The sequence below is a fragment of the Leuresthes tenuis genome, unplaced genomic scaffold, assembly GCF_036924035.1.
Source record: "Leuresthes tenuis unplaced genomic scaffold, fLeuTen1.0.hap1 SCAF_4, whole genome shotgun sequence".
Taxonomy (NCBI): Eukaryota; Metazoa; Chordata; class Actinopteri; order Atheriniformes; family Atherinopsidae; genus Leuresthes; species Leuresthes tenuis.
This window is the reverse complement of record NW_027325358.1, coordinates 9,702,290-9,722,741: the sequence shown is the minus strand read 5'-3', so window position 1 is coordinate 9,722,741 and position 20,452 is coordinate 9,702,290. Positions and strand designations below refer to the sequence as shown.

The window sequence follows — 20,452 nt, the reverse complement described above, 5'->3', positions numbered from 1 at the left end:
CAGTTTTTAATATAGATTGTTGATTTTATCCTTGTGTTAATTTGTATTTTAAATAAATATTTTTTAATGAGCTTAAAAATGACGACTTGAAAGATAAAAGCAGTACCAGTAATGTCTGCACCAGTATGAAAGATAGTAACATAAGTTGCATCTAATCTGAATAGCTAAATGCAGCCGGAAGGTCCAAAAATCATGGCCATTTGATTTTAGATTCTGATTTATAGAGAATTTTTTGGATTCTCCAAATGTTATAGCAATATCATGTCCCATAGCTAATGAACTATTTGTTTTAATTGTTTTGTTAGGAAACAATGGTTACAATTTTACCACAGTGAATTCCTGCCTGTCCCTTTACTTCTGAAAAACTCTGCCTCTCTGGGATCTTTTTCTACCCAATAATACCAGCGTTTTGCAGCTAAACCTACGGTAATTAGTTCCAAGATTCAAGATTCAAATGGAGCCTTACAGCTCCATGCCCGTGCACCAAAATTACTATTAGCTCACTAAAGCTTTATACAGTGCGACTTGCACATGGCTGTCTCAGTTAAAAATATTTTAAAACTATATTCATACAAATTAATGATCAAAATAAGCTATTTATGCATATTATTTGATTTTTTTAAGCAATAATGTAAACTCAAGGCTGCAGAGCAACTGTTGTCTGCTGTTGTCACATGAAGGGCAACTCATTGTCACCACCTGGTGGATAGAAAGTGTTATGATAATTAAAGTTAATCAAACAGTAAAGAGGGTAATAAAAAAAGTACAAATTTTATTTTTTTTTTTCATCCTTACAAAGGCCGGTTTACCCAAGTTGTTTTTTTATATAAACAAAATATAACAGCTTCTCATCGAAATGGACTGATGAAAAAAAAAAAAAAAACTAAGTCACACAAAATATAAAAAGGCTTGTCACTGAAAAAAATATGGAAAGCAGGGCAAGTAACACGAATAAGAGACAAAAGAGCAGAACATCAACGACAGATGTTGAATTGCGTCACAGCAAAGAGCTTAGAAAAAATAAATGGCAGCAAAAAACAGAAACTGAAAAGAAAATCTTCCTCATAACTGATTTAGGCAGTACAGAACAAGTGCTTCATATGTAAAATTCCACCAAAAAGACAGCAATGCTGCCAACACAATACACAGAAACATTCAAGGGCAACGTGTTTCTCTGACCGATAAGCAAACCAAACCTGAAATTCAGGTTGTAGCTCAACATTTGTCAGCAAAACACCAACCCTTTAATCAAGCTTCACAAACAATATAAAGAGCCCCCCTCCCCCCACGTTTGGCTTGGAAAAAAAAAACTAAACTAGTCTAACCAACTGATAATTGAGTGAAGTGTCCACACATCCCACAAAAGACAGTGTTACTGAACACATTGTGTCACGTGTTCATAAAAAAAAAAAAAAGAAAACAAGCAAGATGTCATAGCAAAAGCCTGCGTAACACAAGAGAAAAGCGTGAGTAGTAATATGCATTCAGTTGGCAACAGAACATACAGGACATCAAAAGACAGATACTAATCCAAATAAAGGAATGTTTACAGCATCGAGTCAGCGAATCAAATCGAGTATGACAGGAGAGAGGCTCGGAGCAGGAGTTTCCAGTCAAATTCCCGAGACAAATATAAGCAGAGTAACATGAGGTGGACAGACTTGCTGAGTTTCAGAGAGAAGAGAAGATTTGGGGGGGGGGATCGTGGGTGGCACATCTGCAATTCACTTCAGAGCGTTTTAGTGTAGTCTTACTGTCACTCTACATTGAGCCGATATTAGTTTTCCAACTAAAGCTGCCAATACTTAAAATTCTCTTCCTGCTTTTCCAAACTGGGTGGAAGTTCAGTGTGTTGTCATGGTTGTTTTTACATGTGAACAAATAGAACTCATCATCCAAACTCCTCAACTCTCCAAATCACCAAATAGAAAATTCAGGTACACGCAGGAAACATGACGACCTGAAGTTACACGAAGGGTTTTGGCATCAGTTGACGGTTCACCAGCAGAGCACCACGTTGACAAAAAAAAAAGCACCTTGCAAGTAGAGACTACATTCTTTGATACAAGCACGTCAAGTTTCATACATATACTGTAGGTGTAATGTACACACCTATCAACGGTGCATAGAGAACTTCACCTCACGTATAAGTGACCCCAACAAAATGTACAGAAGATGGAATTGCATAAATACCAACAATGCTAGTGCATAGTCGCTGAAATCGACAAACCACGACCGGATGATAGATTTCGGTCTTTCATCGGAAACCAGAATCATCCAAATCCGTTTCAGATTTTCCCATCAGCCAAATATCCCACATTTTCAGCTAAAATTGAGTCCGATTTAGTCAAAAAGTCTCTAACAGAATGGATATCAACACCTGATATTAACAAAAAGCTGCTAAAAGTTTTCATGCAGTGAGCCAACGTTTGGTTCCTTTTTTTTTTTTTTTTTAAAAACAAAACTATTTTCTTCCCCTCAGGTTATGAATACAACAACCAGTGTAAACAGTGGATAATAGATGGAGGGGATAACTGGCTTCAAACTGAAATCAGAGTCTGAAATCAAATCTTTTCAAATTTGTCTCAGACAGCTCTGTGAAAACCTCCAATTTGTTAATCTCATTATAACAAAATATCAACCTTCAGCATTCAGTAACCCTGACACAAAGTAAATGCTAGCATAAACGTGAAAAACATTAAATCTGAAAGACCCAACAAAATTGTTCAGCTTATTTTCAAGGGCTTACATAGGTATCAAAACGCAAATTTTCAAGTAAATCAGAAATCGTTTCAATTAATGTGCATCTTCAAATCATACTTTGTAATTGAGTGCCTTTTTCCTGAATTCTGATATTAAGAAATAGCTTCAGTTGTAGTTTAAGTTGGGTTTTTACGGCCACTGGCAACAAGATACAACAAAAAAGAAATAATAAAGAAAATGCAACTCCATATCTCGTGTCAGAGTTAAGAGCTGCTTGCTTATTGTGTTGTGACATTCAACTCTCCGATATACTGACTCCAGTCGTTTTTAGTAATACTGTCAGAGTGCCGGTGCCGACAGCTCGCGTTGGTACTGCGGCTGTTTGGTGCACACGCAGACATGTGACAGGCTGACAGACGCCGATAGCTTTTTACACGAGAAGACCCTTTCAATTTTTCAAGAAGCCACAGGCCGGCTCTGACATCGAAAAACAGAAATCCCTCGGGGCTTCCTCTGCACGCTGACCATCCTATGTTTTCAATATTCAGAGATTCTACAGTACAAGTCTGACACAGAGCTTAACCACTGGATTTAGGAGTTTGGATAATGCCAAAGAAATATTTTCTAAAAAGTAGTCAAGCTCCTGGAGGGAATCTTACAGTGAGAGAAGGTGTTTTAAGTGTTTGTGTGTGTGCGTGCACGACTAAGTGTTTATGGGGTAGATCAGTTCATGGAGCAGTCCTCTCCCTCTGTGTCCGTGTCTGTGTCTGAGCAGGCGGTGTCCATAGCGACGTGGGTGGGGCTAACGATGACAGCTCTCCTTTGCTCCTCTTCGGCGCTGGCTCTTCTCTCCTGAGTGCGTTCGATGTGCTGGATGGCCTGCCAGAAAAAACACAAAACAGTTTTAACAGCGCAGTGATGAGATCGCACTCTGATTGTGTATGAGCAACGGAGCGCCACAAGGACTCTCTGTAGAGAGTAAAACAAGCTCAAACCTGCACAATGGTGTCCAGGTTCTGTCTGGAAGTGGAAACGGTGCTGGTGTGGGCAGACGGACTCATGGTCACCACAGTGACGTGATGGTGGGGGTGCTGGGTTAGTGTTGGAGCTGGGACGATGACCGTGGGGTGGTGGGTTGAGGCAGGAGCCAGCCCCTGGAAAACAGACAACACATTAATTACACGTATGAAGTCATTCTGCAAACATTCTGCAAACTGCAGCAACACCAGGTCTGGAAACTGTTGCAAAGCCACCTAAGATGCGTGTGCGCGCACGTTCCTGACCTGTGGACTGTGCGTTTGTCTGTCAGCGGCGTGGATCTGCTGTAGCCGTAGAAGTGTCTGGCTCTGGAGTAGTGCCTGCTCCTCCTCCACCTGCTGGGTGATCACCTTCAGACGCTCTGGGTGCAGCTGGGTGTCCAGAGAGCGCACCTGCAACAGCATTCATGATGACGCCTTTATGATAAAGCAGCACCTTTCATACAGTTTCCATCGTAAGTGCATTACTAATAAACAAGCCGGCGTTATAAAGAGGCCATTCACAGAAATGACTAATGCTCTGTTTTGTTTCAAAGGAACAATGTCCAGAGTGATGGAACGTTTGTGTAAGGGTGGAACGGTGTGGACAGACAGATGATGTGGTGAAGCAACGCTAGCCAGATGTAGACGTTGGAGTTTGTATGTGGATAAAAGCTGCAAACACACAAGAAAAAGCTTGTTTTGCCAATAATCCGTGTTAATGTGGACAGAGCCTTCGATTCCTTGGTAGTATCAAACACCTGCCCCCTCTCGGTGTTTACTTAGCATGTTAATGGCCTGTTTTAGTTTCTGTTTGTCCCCAGCACCTGTTCAGTCTTAACCTGCTGCTCAGGCAGATCCAGGATGTGGGCTTATCAGGAACTGGCTGATGTACTGATAAATGTGTCAGCACCATTAGCTGTGTAGTATTTTAATGTTTGCAGTTCTGATCACTGGACAAGAGCCTTTTGTGTTCTTTAGATGTGGACGTCCATCACCTGCAGGAACTTGACAAACAACGAGTTATGAAGTACTTTTTAAAAATGACCGCTCAATTCTGGCAGTACTGACTTGAGTTTTAAAGCTAACGCACACTTCCTGCTTAACTGAAAGAAATGGTTTGATAGCAATCAAATCTCACCTGCTCCTCCAACTGCATGCGAGCCGAACGCTCCTTGTCCAGTTGCTGCCGCAGCTCTAACATCTCCCTCCTCAGGTCTTCCACCTTCTCCTCCTCCAGCGTGTCTGGAGACCCAATCCCTTCATCCTTTTCTTCTGCTCTTCTCCTTTTAGGTGATGAGCCACCAAACTCCTGTGATATCGGGGGGGGGGGGGGGGGGGGGGGGGGGGGGAGGGGCAAAAAGTCAATATCAAACTGACTTAAACCGGTGCTGCTTTTAGCCGATTGGTGGAATTTTCTTCTCCAAACGACACATCTCCGTGGTCCAAACGACCAGTAGATCTGGTGCTTAACTCTTTGTGTTCCCTTTAATAACACTCAAAACTCAGACTCCAGGTCAATCCTCCTGTCCAGCCCCGACACAACACACCACACACTGACACGACCGTGTGAAGGCCAGCCGAAGGGGACACTGGTGAAACATTTGAGAGAGCACAGTGCCTCAAAAGACAACTCAGATCAGGCAACACTACAACCAAAATAAGCAGGAAGTTATGATGATGTCTCTGCTCATCTGTATTCTTTCCCTAAACAAGGCAGAGCTCCAGCCACCTCAATGCTTGGAAACCGTATGAACCTTACACAAGGTGCAATGAGCCATGCAAGGCACGAGTATCTATCTCTGTATAAAATGGGTTGAAACAAAGATAATCGTCATTTACACGTTCTACAAAGAAGAAAATGCCAAAATGGTGGCACATGCAGCTACCTGGATGAAGCGCTTGAGCTGGTTGTTCTGGGCCAGAAGTTGTGTCTTTTCCTGCTCCAGAGTGAAGATGTAGTCGGACGTCTGCTGCAGGATGGCAGCCTGGCAGGGACAAAAACCGGGGCGGTGTTTGGACACGTTATAATACAACTTCCTGACACTGTTCCCGACACTCAAAGAGAAGTTATACCAGTCAAAATGTTTTGACAGATATAAACTCCCGCTGTGCTCATTAGAGGGAAAAAAAGAAGCACCTTGCTGAGTTTTTCTCCATCTGTGTGTGGCAGGAGTGTTTTGAGGGACTGGAATCCGGCGTTGATGCTCTGCATACGACGGCGCTCATTGCTGTTGGCGATTTCACGGCGGATGCGTCTCTCTTGATCCTGGACCGACTCTGGACTGAGGGGGATGTTTGCCAGGCTGAGAGAAATTAAAGGAGGGAGATGTTCATCAGTCTGTCCTGAAGTCACAAAACTCTTCATCGTTTAACAAAGCGAATTTAACCTCTGCCATGAGGTTAGGTTTTTGTACAGTTTACCTATTTGTTAGTTGGACAACACACCAAAAAGGACAGATATTTATTACATTTCCACAGATGTAGGGTAAGGCCCAACTTAAAAGTAATTCACTACTGACATCAATCCAGAGGCAGAGGAGTGTCATTATATTTCTTTCTCTATCTAAATGACTAAACTACCCATCTGAATTCAATGAAACTTGGGGTTGAGTGAGAGGAAAAACTTTTGTAAAGAAATTATATAATTATTATAATTATATCGATCAGAATGAAATTTGGTTAGTTACAAAATTTCGCCTTGTCCTTGAGAGAAGACGTGCTCTCTGAGCGCTAGACTTTATGCGATTTATCTTCACATGAACAAAATGCGAGTAAACCGTACAATGGCACAAAACGAATCTCAAAATCTACAACTGGCAGCAATCTCTTACAATAACACTTACAACCTTCAGCCCGAGGCTTGACTCTTAGTGCCGACCTCTTTACATTCCCCTGTCTAGCTGCCTGGAGGCCTTTGAGTTTGGCTGAACTCAGTGCCCCCTCACCCACCGCTACCTAATGATGTCAGAAGTCATGCTGCTAAGACCCTGTGTCATATTTACCAAAAGGGGGTGAAAAAAAATCTGTGAACCATTAAGGCTGGTGATGTCCACGACAAACCTGAAAAACCAGATCTGGAAGATTTACTGAGGAAAAAGGTCAGACACAAGACACAGCTCCCGTCTAAGAAGGCTGACAAGCAGCCACGCTCTCAGCTTGAAGTCTAAAGCTAAACTGTCAGGTTTCACTTCAGCACCGCATGTCTACAAGACATTTATGTTAAAGTAAACGCCACAGTTGAGAAAACAAACCTCGAAATGATTCAAAATAAGCTTGAAATGCATTTATGACTTTGCGCCCTGCTGTGTTGTGAAAACTTCAGCTTTCTTCATGACTGACTGAGGAGCAAATGTAAATCAGTCTTTTAGGATAAATAATATGCAAATATGCGACAAAAGAATTTCATCAAGCAGGTCGAGTCTAATGTACCAACTATTTCTTCAAAATAGGATCTGGATCTTCTATTTGGAATTATTCTCCAATATGTCTTTCTTTTCTAGGTGTACGTTTTTAAAGCTGTGGTATAACACTTAACTAAAAGATCAATGAGAAATACTATCGTAATAAAGCAATAAAAAACTAGAAATAATCTGGTGACATGAGCCGTTGCATATGTTCATGATATTGTCTGCCCTGCAAAAAAAAAAAAAAAAAAAGTTCGTGGTAGTCAGAATTTGCTGCTTGTCACACAAATCTGGGGTCTTTAATCAGCAAAGGGAACAGAAAAACAACCACATCTGCCCTTCAGACTGGAGAGGTATCGAGGTTTGTTGTTCAGAGCAGAAACCAGCTGCTGTCAGCTGTTGTTGCCAGGAGCCGCGGGCTTTCAACGTGTCCGCAAGGGGGCGCCTCAGCCCATCTGGAGAGCAGCAGCAGTGAAATGTGACTCCGCCAGCAGCAACAGCAGGCCCCCTGGCACCACGGAGAACAATGCTTTCCACCATTAGCGCCGAGCTAACGCTTTGTTATTGATAAGTAACCGACAGATTTGCACTTGTGTGCAATGTTACACACATCAGACATTTCACTTCTACTGAATGAGCTAAAAAGAAACGACTTTAAAGAAGCCAGCCCACATTAAACTCAGTCAAAAAGACAAGTGCGCAGTGACATCTAACTTGTTAGCCAGGCTAAGCTAATTTTAGCACATGACACAACGATGGCTGCTGCGCGGAGCTGCATTTAAACACGCGCCTACTGGAGCCGAAGCCCAGTTTATAGCACCCCATTTTCACACAAGTGTTAATAAATTATTCATTAATCTCCTCGGGGGTAAACGGCCGATCTTGTAAGAAACTATGTCGTTACAGGCGTGATTTATCGTGTAGCAGCGAAACGGCGGCGAACACATTAACTACCACGTGGTTGGTAACCATCCGGACCCGAATGTTTCGATTTCACCTCGCTGATTTACATATTTGTGAGGGAAATTATCTGAAACGTGCTCCGCATATGGTAACAAATAAGCCAACCAGCTAACGTAAAATCGCGGGTAGGATAAGCTCGTATATCAACGCTGCCAACAGCCGCAAAGTGAACAACAAGCAGCTTGTTTCTACAAGCGTGCTTCAGCTGCCAAGGTATGGCAGCGAAGCTAACAGCTAGCATGCTACATGAAGCCAGCCCGTACCACACACACATGCACACGCTACAGCCACATGAAAGATCATTTAGGAGAGCAGTATCGTCCCATAACAAATGGCTAATTTATGCTACACACCTGCAAAGACCTCCGATAACATCCTTCTCCGTCTTCTTGAACTGCTGTAAGGACGGTATCTTCTCTGTCGGCATCATGAAATATTCCATGCTTTCAAAGCCACCTTCTGTAGTTCGTGTTTTCTGTTTCCTTCTCCCTCCACTTCGCTGAAATAGGATGTTCGTTTTTATCGCAGAGGTCTCGCTGAACTGCTCAGTGACGCATATCATAAACACCACTGCAAATTTAATCTGAGAGGAAGCGTTTGAAAATAAAAGTATATTCAAGCTGTGTTGCTTTCTACAGCTGATGGGGTTCCCTCCAGTGTGTGTGTGTGTGTGTGTGTGTGGCTTCTTGCCTCCGCCTACTACGAGTGCGTGTTCGTGTGTGTGTGTGTGTGCAGCTGATCTGTGCGAGGCGGGAAACAGCTGGTTGGAATCAGAGCTCGTTTTCCGGAAAACAGAACAAACAGACCAGCAGTGACTGCAGTACTGCAAATTCACTACCAGTGAGCAACATCCTGTTTTATATAAATACGGCATCAGACTGAGTCGAAGTCTTCTGCAGAATAACAACAAAGGAGACCTGGAAGAAGAGATTATGCAAAAAATAAGCCACTGCTCAGGTTTGGTCTCTGTGTAGCTCTTAAAAAATACACAAATCACGTTTATCAAGTGTTTTCATTCACTTTCTTACAGAACTGCATATGATGTTTATTTATATATAGCCGTCTGTTATTGTTTTGGTAAAAACTGAATTGATTGGACCAAAGAATAGCCCAAAGTTCACGTTTTTAAGATAAAGTGAACCTAACCTTCCAAACAAAGAGATGAGAGACATGACATTAGTATAATAGTATGAGGGAAATGTTTGGTATTATTCCTTTAAAAAAAATCACTCACAATAACAGTTAATTTTACAGTGAATCGGCCAATTTATTAAACTACCGACCAATGCACAAAAACTACTGTACTATGTGAAAGTTTTCAGGCTGCTTTCAGTTCTTTATACATTACCAGGAATTAGAATCAGTGATTTACTAAAACATTTGCAAACAGAAGTGCAGTATATTAAGGAAAAATGGATTTTGTACTATTCTAACCAGCTTCAAAGTCAATATTTGGTCAGAGCACCTTTATTCTTCAACACAGTCTGAACCCTCTTAGACGAGCTTTCTGTCATTTCTTTAAGGAGTCTTCAGGAATAGTTCTCCAGGCTTCTTGAAGGACATCCCAAAGCTCTTCTTTGGATGTCGGCTGCCTTTTGTTCCGTTCTTTGTCAGATAATCCCACACTGCTTCAATAATGTTGAAGTCTGGGCTCTGGGGAGGATTCATCCCTCCATAAGACCTGTTGGCACTGATTTTTTTTTTTTTAGTCAACTCATTGTGTAATTTGGCATAGCTCAGCCTTTTCTCCCCGTTTCCCTTCCTTAAGAATGGCTTCTTGACAGCCACCCTTCCATGGAGACCATTTCTGACGAGGCTTCAGTGAACAGTGGATGAATCAACTGAAGATCCAGATGTATCTCTCAGCTCCTGTGTCAGGTCTTTGCTGGATTTTTCTTCTTTCTCAAGGACATCACTGTCAGATACAGTTCACTTTTGTCCTTCACTTTTCTTTAATTCTTCAAGAACACACTGCATTCAGTGCTGAGATATGCCATGTTTTCTGCTAACCACTCTTTGGGAGTCACCTTGTTGGGGCAAAAATACTATTTTATGTCTGTCAAACTGTGTTATCGTTCATGTTTTTGCAACAGGCTGCTCGTAAAAGCTTAAAGATAGTATTTATGTTTGTTCTTTTGCTTTAAGTTGTCTCCCTTATGAAGACACAACACTGGTTCCTTTGGTAAGGTTCCGTTTTTCACATTTGAATGATTCATAGATCTGTGTTAAATGGCTTAACAAACAGATCCCTCTGAAAATGGTCTGGTATAAGAACTGGACTAAAAATGAGCAGAAAAACCAGCCACTGTCCAAAGTAAAACTGTGAAAGACCTTCAGAAAGCCTGGAGAACTATTGCTCAAGACCACTTTGAAAGATTTCAATTAAGTCAATATCCATGGACACAAAATTTAGAGAAATGAGTTGCGGCTCCAGACTTTTGCACAGTCCTGTGCTTTGAGGTACCAGATACTTGGGCACCTGCAAATCATATTGAATTACAGTATTAATCATAAGCTAACCAGGATCACACTGTATGATTAACCGTGAGTTTATTAATGAGTGGCTTTTACATAAAAATACCGACCTTTTTAACAGTCCCACGCCACCCTTTCTTACCCACTAGTGCAAGCCTTAAAAACTGCAGCCTGTACATCATATCGGAAAACAAGCTGCCATTCTGTTTGAAAATAGTCTGTTTGTTTCAGCTCAGATCAGGCTACTACAGTGACAAAATAAAAAATAGTGTTCTTATTCTACTTTGGATTTCTTTCATAATTTACAGCCTGAAGCTATGAAACTTTCAGATAGATTCTTATGAGTCCTCTCAAAAACCTCTCAAAAAGTGTGTAAATACAGGACGTTTTTGTTTAAGGTACAGCACATAAAAGCACACTCATTCCTAAATGACTATTTCTTTGAACTTTTATTTTTTCATGCAGTAGGTTTGTTTTAAAGGTTATAAAACGACATTCAACACTGATAAATATTTGGTCCTTACTCAGCTATACATAAAAAGACCAGAAAAAAATACAACTTTCCCCTTTCCTCCATTCACCTTTAAAATATTACATTATTAAACAGGGAATTATATAAACTGGACACGAGGCCACTATTCTTTCAAGGAATTGCACCATATTCTACATATAGATGTTGTCATGCCTGGCAAAGATTATCCACAGCTCTGCTGTTGCTGACTGAAAAGCATCAAGATGTGTAACAAGCAAACATACAAAATAACAAGAAGAAGACATCTTAAGTGGCAAAGTGCATCTCAATTTTTAGCATTCAAATATTCTACATTTGAAAAATAAGAAACTAAAAAGAAAAGACATTTGTCTTAATGCTGCAGTTGCTTTAGAGATCCGAAGCTAACCGCATTTTTAGTCCTTTCATTTGTCTTCAAACAGGCCTCATCTTTGGCAAGTAACTTCGAGTTGTTCAAATTTTAACGTGAGACACAATGTAACCAATCTCATCTCTCAAATGGTAACTTCACTATATGAACCTAAATGCAGGCATGATAATCCTTCATCTGTACCCTCATTTAAGTCGCTGCCCTAGATCCCCCCCCTCAGATACAATTAGGTGACAGAAACTGGTTATTGCTGTTTTGACCCAGTGCAAAGGTCACTGATCTGAGGAGTCACCTTCTGATGGGATTGAAGGTCTGGTCCTCTTTGCAGCAGACTCCTCAACGGTGAACGTGTAATCGTACTGAAAAAACAAAAAAAGCAAGTATGTTTTCAATTTACGGAGGCAAAAATGACACGGCAGAAATCAAAGATCAGATGTGAACCTACCTCATTTTCAATGTCTTTAAGGGACTTTATGCGAATGTTGTTTAACTGGAAGTTTAGCTGCAGGGTCTATGAGCAACACGACAGAGAAAAGCATAAACAATACTTATTTGTATAAGGGGTGAAAATGAGAAAAAGTGTTATTTAGTTAGTTGTAAATATGAACCCTACCTTTCCATTGGCCTGGATATCATAATTTGGATGCAGGCTGAAAGGAACTCCATCTAGAGCTGCAGGGAGAGAAGGGTATAACAGCTGAGTGGGAGTCTCAGGTGAGAAACAGCAACAAGTCAACAATAATGTTGCTGAGACTTCAGCCTATTCATGAAATGCAGCCCTCTCTCATGACAGCAAACTCACTGGGTTAGACCCAACCGCCATTAACAGATCGGACGCACGGTTAAGGGTGGATCTTAATTTAGCAAATCGTCTGCTTTTGTCAAAGGAATCACACAGATGCTGCCATTTTTCCCTGGATCGATTTGGAAAATGTAATTACAGAAGTTATCTATCTTTTAACTGAGGTTTGTTTTGTAATTTCAGAATGTTGTGCTGCTATATAAAACAGTTCTGTGCCACGTCTATAAAGTTCTTTTAAATCTAACTTATCTCCACATTTTTTTGCTTTTTTTTGGATCACACCGCAGCTTCTCCTCTCTGTCTGACAGGAAAAGATGGGACACACAACAGTGAAAAGCAGTGCTTTCAGAGGTGCTGATGAAAGTGCTATACAGTCCAGCTTTAAAGGCATTATGCCTCATCTACAGACTCTTGGCTCTCCGGCCTTCCTCAAGATCAGTATTCTGGTATTGGAATCTGACGTTAGCGCTCTCCTTTACTACCATAAGGACGTTTGAATGAAGCTGTGAGGAACATTAACATCAATTCGGCCGATGTGTGAATGACTGAATGTCGTCACGGTCAGACTGATTAAACCATTAATGTTAATAAAAATCCCGCAAAAAATGAGTTTGGTGTACCTGTAATTCCCTGAGAACTACCGTCAGGTTTGTCCGAGTTGGCGTCAGTTTTGAGGCTACAGCGTCTCTGACTTATTCTGCTCTGCGGCAGAGGAGGAGGATTGCTGGAGAAGGAAAAGGAAGATATTAATGTCAAGGATGCAAACTTTGGTGTAGGGTAATGAAACCATAGTTTCTCTAGTTTTTTTTTATACCTACTGTATATCGTCTTGAGTGAGATATACACGATAACGACTTCTCAAAACAAGTCATTATATTTAAGAGCTCTACCTGGGTCTGAGAATAAGAGGAGCAGGCGGCTGCTCCAAGGAGAGCTTACGGAGGTCCAGGCTGAAATTGCGGGGCTTGGCTTGGGGCACAGGGCTAGAAAATAGCCCCTTTCTGCACCACAGCACATAGCCATGGATGTCTCTGTGTAAAAGGAAAATTAATGACAAATTAAGAACTATAAAATTATCACTAAAGCACTCGATGCACCATCCGATTTTCTTTTAAATGATCAATTTCAGGTAAAATAATGCTGTTTTTATGAAACCAGAAACATTTCATGAATGAGGATGAAGATAAATGAACATATCTGCAAATGTTACCAACCCCACATATGTGTAATGCTGCAACATCATCTTGCTTTTGGCCGTCAGTTTGATATCCAACACAGCTGAGTCTACACTGCCCAGCGGGGCGAGACGCACACACATGCGCTTTTTCTTTGAAACGGAGGCCTCTGAACACACAAACACAGACAAGCACAGGAAACCTCCATCAATCAGACAGTACAACAAAGGAGGATTGAATAAATACAAGACTACTCCTAAATGTGGAAAATCTGTCAATGTGTGTGTGTGCACTCACTTGGTTCGAGGTGCTCTGCTATGTAGCAGTAACCATGAGGAATAGAGTCTTTTTCTGAAATAATCTGAATGTCTGACACCACCATGCCACCTGTCAGGTCCTACACAGAGAGATACAAGTGATTTAAGTGTATGGCGCCCAAAGAGAGACGCAAAAGTCTTGTGGTAAAACATTTCTCAAAGTCTGGGAACATCTCTGGGTGTTACCTTGTTGTAACAGAGGTAATATCCAGACTTCATCCCAAAGCTACGAGTGAAATTCGCTGATGCTCCGTCTTCTGTGAGACCGATCTGCAAAAGTCGAGAAATTTTAAGGGAAAAAGGGTACATTGGATTACAGAGCATAGATATGAAGAGAAATCTGCATGTGAACAGAATCTGCTGTGAAGGAGCAGGTTTTCTGGTACCAGAAGTGCTCAGGTTATACAATAATAACAGTAATACTAATGCTATTGCTTGGCTTGGCTTTCGAGACGTGGCGAAACAATCCATGAGGAGATCAAAAAAGGCAAAATAAAACCTCTGCCCTATCAACTACTGTTTGACAATAATGTAGCTTTTAAGATGCTTTCATTTGCTTGTCTGGATTCGTACAATCACCGGGACACGGAACAGAAGGTCTCAGCCTATAAATCTGTTCACCAGGTACTGTTAACAGACTTTCTGTTCAGCAACATCTGAAGGCCCGAAACAAAGGCTGTTGCTCCTGGAAGGTGCATCATCTGATGGCTGCTGAGAAGGTTCTTAAACTGTAAAGTTTTCCCTCAGGGACTCTTCAGAAAGGCACAACTCCGGGGGTTTAACTGCATTCAGTTGCATCCAGGCCAGCAGAGTAAACTGCGGAGTGTGAACATCAGAGTTTGTATACAGCTGTTTATTGGATGGAGGCTGTGTTTGGGAAACCTCTCAACTTGAACAAACTTGATGTTACTTTGGTGAATGTTAATATTATATTTTTTTACAGTTTTCACCACAGTTTTTTTTGTCAATCTTCAGCGATGGCAGTTTAGAGTCGGTTGATGCCACTCCAAACAGTCTGAGGTTTAAAGCTCTACAAAAAGCCATTTCACAACATTTCAAGCTTCATTTAACTGAACTACAGAATGATGCCGGGTGTTCTACCATCTTGGTATCAGACTTTTGCATTTTGTATCAAAAGCATATGTCCGAGGGCTTTCTTTTTCACAGTACCACTCTGATACAGGGGACATGAGAAAAATCAAGTCAGTTTTAATGTGAAACATCTCTGTTTGAGTATCAGGGCGGCCATGCTGGACACAGCGGTGCAGTCACACTAAGAAGTGCGCTTTAGATGAATGAACTCAGAACTGGTCAATGTACACTGGTTTCTGGTGTCTTAATGTTTTTATTCATCGGTCTTTTTGTCAAGATTTTCTCCTCATTCATTTTCAAACTCGGCCCACCAGCTCAGGTTTTGCTGTGAGCTGACTGAAGAAGGCACAAATATCCGAGTTCAAATGTTGTCTTTCCAAACAACTATTCCTTTGGTACACCTTTAAGTTAGTAGAGTTTATGAGCTGTTGTGGAGATTAAATGTGAAATGATGGAAATACAGTAAATCGCTGGGAATACTTGACCAATTAGAATTGTCCCACCCAAAAGGTTCCATATTTCAAAAGCACTACTTCACTACCAGCGCCCTTTTTGGAGGTAAAATATCTGTTTAGTGCCTTGATGCTGTGGTAGAAATTGAGAGGTTTAAAGAAAAGGCTTTAGTTTCTGGAAAAAGCTCCGGTGGTCAAAATAAAGCTTATGACTACTTACACTGAAGTAATAAGGCTTGTCAAATCTGGCTCTAACAGCACAATAGAGAGTGTGGTATGCCAGCTGCCCTGCATCCGGGAAGAAAGAACTGCAGCAGGTCATCAAGACTGCTCAGTGGATCATTGGCTCCCCACTCCCACGCCTAGAGGAGATCTACTCGAGCCTTCTCCTCCGACGAGCCACAAAGATCCAGGAAGGCCCCGCCCACCCAGGACACTCCATTTTCACCAGGTTTCCCAGAGTCTCAGAGTCATGCAAGCCCGCACCAACAGACTTAAACACAGCTTCTTCCCCAGAACTGTGAAGAGACTGCTGGAGGAACCATGACACCCCTCCTCCCCAAAAACAAACTATTTATATATCACTTCTTTAACTGCACTTTAACATTTATTACTTGTATTACGTTCTGTGCTTGTGACATTGTAGCTTCTACAAGATCTGCAGCCAAACGCAGTTTTGTTGTATTCTTGTACGATGACAATAAAGCTTCTTCTAATCAGTTATAAAAGCATGGACATGAAGACACTCTACTGAAACAAAGCAAACTGCTTTTGGTCAAGGCGGTGAGCAACATGGACATATCTATGCACCATTATATCAACCCAGAATACACATTTCTGCTCCTACCAGGGTAAAATCTTTGGGCAGGGTGCTGGAGTTGGAGGTCCAGGCCACTGCCGTCACAGGCCGGGATGTCCCATGCTCCATCAAGGACATCTGAATGCGAGAAAAAGGACAAACTTTAATAAAGAAAGGAAAGTGCAGGAGTAGAGGGCATCTGGAGAGGAGGGCAGCAGCTTTTTTTGATTGGTGTAAACAATGATAATTCCAAAAATATACAGTGGTGCTTAAGTCTGTAAACCCCTTTGAATTTCTACATACATACAAATACTTTTCACCTGAGTCTTAGAATCTAATTAAACAAATGAGGGTGGCAGAATGGTTGTCTTCCACTTCGGGTGTTCAGTCCTCAGTGCGTCTGTGTGTTACCCACTCTGCCCCTGCTTTGTTAATTTGTGAGTGATTGTAGAGAAAAGTGCTGTATGAATGTGTGAGTCAATGAGAAACAAACTGTAACGTGCTTTGTAGAACCTAGACATGGTTAAGATATAAGCAAAATGATTCAATATTATACATATGTGATGTGAGTGAAAAAAGAAGTTGAACCTAAAAAAAAAGCATGTTAATTACAGTGATTTTTTTTGGCTCAATAGTGGGATTTCTGGGATGAGAATCAACTGCGAGTAGGTGCCCTGATTTATTTAAAGAACTGAGAACTACCAAAGTCTGATCCTTACAGCACATGTTTTTGGTGCACTGTGTCACTAAGAAAGGAGAACTCTGAGGTCATCACGCACAGAGTTGATGATGGTGATCAGGATGGAAAAGGTTACAAAACTGACTTGAAAGAGTATGGACCAGCAATCTACAGTCAAAAACAGAGAAAATTCTAATTTATTAAACCCACTCACCAGGAGCGCTGGATTAACAAATGCAACACCAACACCAAGTTGTTTATGTGGTTGCAAAGGAATCCAGAGTAACATCCAAGCAAATAGATCCAACATAACTATCTGTTTGTAGTTAGATACAACTCTTGACGACATGTTAAAAATGTTTTTTGAGGAAGGAAGAGACTTAAAAAAAAGAAGTTTTTTCTTTAAATTCCTTTTAAAGTGTTATGCTTCCAGAAAGAAAATCAGTGCATTTCAGCACCAGTCCTGTGTTTTCTGTGACACACGGGGGTGTTAGCATCATCGTTTGGGTCTGTTTACACCGTAATGCCAAGAACCCTTAAGTATTTAATCAGGAACTAAAAACTCTTAAGATTTAAAATCTCTTTTCTAAGAGTGTCCAAACGAATTCAATGAATTCCAATTAAAAATATCAGGACATTGTTCCAAGAAATGATCAATAGCAACTAAGTGATGCAGCAAGCTGAAAGGTATTCCACAAAGAATGATTAATCTAATGTTTTTAGATCTCCGCGTCAAAGTCTAGTTCACAATCCAACAGAGATGTTGTGAAAGGGCCTGAGGCAAGCAATTCAAATGAGGAAACATCCAGCAGTTGAAGCTGTTCTGAACAGAATGTTTTAACTGTCTGATGTGCAGCTGTTACTCAGAACATTTAGTTGCAGGTAATGCTACAACAATAGCTGAAAAACAAACGATCAGAATCATTTGCATTCACATACCTGAAATACTGGATCGTTTCAGTCTATAAATAAATGATGAATTGTAATTTTTCTGTCTGTTTATCTATTCTTAGAACATGGACACATTCAAGCACCAATATAAATATTGTTTTTAATTTTCTGATTGCCAGAGGGTTTTATTTACATTGTGGTCCTTCCAATAAAAGTTTTCAAACTTTTAATACAACGATTACAATATTATAATTGCAAATATTCCCATTGTCCATAATGTGTGTAAAAGAATGCGTTTGTTGGTGCCATGACAACCAACCTGTTGTGTGCATGTGACGAGTGGGATCTGGCAGAGGTAAACAGAGCCTAAATAGGGTCCGTTACCCTTAGACTTCATTGTTTAGGACAACCGCATCTTATTCAGTCTAAATAGTTAGGTTATAACGACATAATCGCGGACAGAATGAATCTATTCAGAATTCATCCCCAACACCAACAAGATTACTCCAAAAAAATTCTCCACAGTGGCCACCCCCAAATCTTTTTGGCCTACAACTGCTGCTAATAATTTAATACCCCACTCTTACAAGTCTTTTATGTGTCTAACAAACAAATTCCCAAAAGTCTTACTAGAATACATCATAAGAGGAATCGCGAGATTAAATAATATCTAGAGATGTAAAGAAGAACCTGATGCAATTTTTAGGAATAATAATTATAAAACATCACGTACATTAATGACTCAACTACTTTAAGTGTGGAACTGCAGTAAGGACATTTTTGAGATATGTACTCATGGAATGCTTATTGTCATTGTGTGAACCAAGTGGAAAACAACACCAGTCAGATGCAGGTAGCCTAAATCACTCTTGGCATTAACAGTTCAAGTGCTCTAATGACAACTTTGACAACAACGCTAAAACATTTTTATGTCTTACACAAAAAGTTTAAGTACATTGTTAAAGAGTTACATACAAAATATGACAGAATGAACAAAGACGGATTTGAGTCACAATTGATACATTCATGACAAACCGAGTTTACCTTACTCTCTGCTGATTGTTCCGTTGAGAAAACTTCGCTCTTTCTTGCTCAAAATTAGCCAAAACACTCATTGTTTCATCAAGTGGCTCATATAAACGTATAGAAATATACTTACTCTGCCTCTGTGTTACTTGTGTCTTTTCGATGCGCTGTGATTTCGCGGTTTAAAAAACTTGTTAGCCACCACTGGAAATATTTAGCTCGTTCTCGTCGAATGAGGAAGTGAGTAGTTCATTCTTACTACATTTCCCATCAGACATCGGGGCAACACGTGGAACTAGCTCACGTTATGAACGCAAGATGGCAGGAGCGTTACGAAAGTACCGTCCACTGTTAACAGCTTTAATTAAAACAGCTTCTTCTTCTGAAATATTATCCTCTTTTATGGTGAATATCGTTTACCAGAAGCTTATGTTACAAACAGCGATCAAAGAAAAAAACGTTGTCCCACAATTAGCCTCGTTTCATTACGGAACCGCTCCGTTTAGGCTTGGTTTCGGTTGAAAGCATAAAACACGTCATATTACCCACGCAATCCCAACCAGCACACTTACGTCCGATATAGTACAAATTACAAGGATAGGAAAGGTTACTCATGATTTGTTCCTCAGTCTCTGTCCTTCAACGCATTCACTGTTGAACGAGTGAATTAATGTCACATTGAAGTCAAAATTCATCAGATAATTTAGGTGTACTGGGTTGAGTAGGATGAACAGCAAGGAGCTGAAAGATGGATTGTTTCTCATTTACATGAAAACAAGGGTAAGCAGGACAGACTTGGGCAGAGGAAGAGGGTAAAGTATAATGGAAAAGGATGACAGCAGAGAGGTGACTAATGGATAAATGAAAGGTATATGGACTGGTGGGAGTGCACACTAAATTTCTACTCACTTTTAATACCACCAGAAGACACCCCAAAGCCCCAAATTATTGTTAATTTCTATGCGCTACAATCCTTTAAATATAAGGGAAAGGATCTCACTGAGTGACATGTTTTTTCATGAAAATGAACATGTACACTACATTTTTTCAAGTCAGCCACATACTGTTTTGTTTCCATAAATACTCACTGACGCGTGATTTAAAAACACTCACAAACAAAGACGATCATTTGTCCTGGAGTTTGATGTGTTTAGCACGAACCTGTTGAAAGCTGTAAAGCTGAGTGTTTCTGAGAGCAAATATGTTGAGAGCACTGCCAGGCCGCTTACCTTCATATTGTCTTTTGTGATGGAAAATATAGAATTATAACCCCAACCCCATGATGCTGCTTCAATGTGAACACCACCTTGTCCTATGCAAAATGATTAATTCTTGATAGTAGCAGCAGTAAGATAGATTATGTTTAGCAAAGACACTTCAATGTGAGTTGAAGTTTTTTGACATTTTTGCATGTTTTCAGTGGTGAGTGAACACAAACATGTGAATAGTCCTGTTAAAACTACCCAAATACAAACTGATTTATAATCTTTTCCATGCAACATGGCAGCAACAGCACATGGATGATTCTGTTCAGCCTAAAAAAAACAACACGCAATTGCCAGGCATCCCTCTTACTCGACAATGATGTTTTGTGTGTGTGTGTGTGTGTGTGTGTGTGTGTGTGAGAGAGAAATTGAGATACTAGACTGCAGCATCCAGAGGGGCTCAGATCCCTGTTGGCATGGCAACAGCAAGAGCAGACCATGGGTGGTGTTTGTAGAGGGGCTGGGGCAGGTGGACTGTTCCTGCATGGAGAACATAATCAAAGCACTTA

General features: G+C 40.8%; 2 protein-coding genes across 4 annotated transcripts; both read right to left on the bottom strand.

Annotated features, from left to right (window-relative positions):
• Positions 1 to 752: 752 nt before the first annotated feature.
• On the bottom strand, positions 753 to 8,775 carry LOC140305572 (transcription factor AP-4-like). Of its 2 annotated transcripts, none has more exons than XM_072384489.1 (7): positions 8,443 to 8,775; positions 5,860 to 6,025; positions 5,609 to 5,707; positions 4,861 to 5,031; positions 3,987 to 4,133; positions 3,699 to 3,857; positions 753 to 3,582 (listed from the first exon to the last, which is right to left on the bottom strand). In XM_072384489.1, the coding sequence occupies exons 1-7, from the start codon at positions 8,649 to 8,651 to the stop codon at positions 3,427 to 3,429; spliced, it is 1,107 nt and encodes a 368-aa protein (XP_072240590.1). In that variant the 5' UTR covers positions 8,652 to 8,775; the 3' UTR covers positions 753 to 3,426. The 2 variants fall into 2 exon arrangements, with proteins under 2 accessions (XP_072240590.1, XP_072240591.1); XM_072384490.1 differs by lacking the exon at positions 8,443 to 8,775 and adding an exon at positions 6,725 to 8,307.
• Positions 8,776 to 10,998: 2,223 nt separating this feature from the next.
• On the bottom strand, positions 10,999 to 18,923 carry mvb12a (multivesicular body subunit 12A). Of its 2 annotated transcripts, none has more exons than XM_072384487.1 (10): positions 18,812 to 18,923; positions 16,131 to 16,220; positions 13,926 to 14,009; positions 13,720 to 13,819; positions 13,462 to 13,591; positions 13,138 to 13,278; positions 12,868 to 12,971; positions 12,059 to 12,117; positions 11,891 to 11,956; positions 10,999 to 11,804 (listed from the first exon to the last, which is right to left on the bottom strand). In XM_072384487.1, the coding sequence occupies exons 2-10, from the start codon at positions 16,218 to 16,220 to the stop codon at positions 11,718 to 11,720; spliced, it is 861 nt and encodes a 286-aa protein (XP_072240588.1). In that variant the 5' UTR covers positions 18,812 to 18,923; the 3' UTR covers positions 10,999 to 11,717. The 2 variants fall into 2 exon arrangements, with proteins under 2 accessions (XP_072240588.1, XP_072240589.1); XM_072384488.1 differs by lacking the exon at positions 18,812 to 18,923 and adding an exon at positions 18,697 to 18,780.
• Positions 18,924 to 20,452: the final 1,529 nt, after the last annotated feature.

Bases quoted from the DNA above. Each gene is read 5' to 3' on its own strand.
- mvb12a (XM_072384487.1), bottom strand. From the start codon at position 16,220: ATGTCCTTGATGGAGCATGGGACATCCCGGCCTGTGACGGCAGTGGCC. The intron at 13,279-13,461 runs GTTGGTAACATT...CCTTTTACACAG, and splicing joins CAGCATTACACATATGTGGG to AGACATCCATGGCTATGTGC. The intron at 11,805-11,890 runs GTAGGTTCACAT...TTGTTTTTTCAG, and splicing joins TTAAAGACATTGAAAATGAG to TACGATTACACGTTCACCGT.
- LOC140305572 (XM_072384489.1), bottom strand. From the start codon at position 8,651: ATGATATGCGTCACTGAGCAGTTCAGCGAGACCTCTGCGATAAAAACG. The intron at 5,032-5,608 runs GTAGCTGCATGT...CCGATATCACAG, and splicing joins AGCTCAAGCGCTTCATCCAG to GAGTTTGGTGGCTCATCACC. The intron at 4,134-4,860 runs GTGAGATTTGAT...ATGCTGTTGCAG, and splicing joins GCATGCAGTTGGAGGAGCAG to GTGCGCTCTCTGGACACCCA.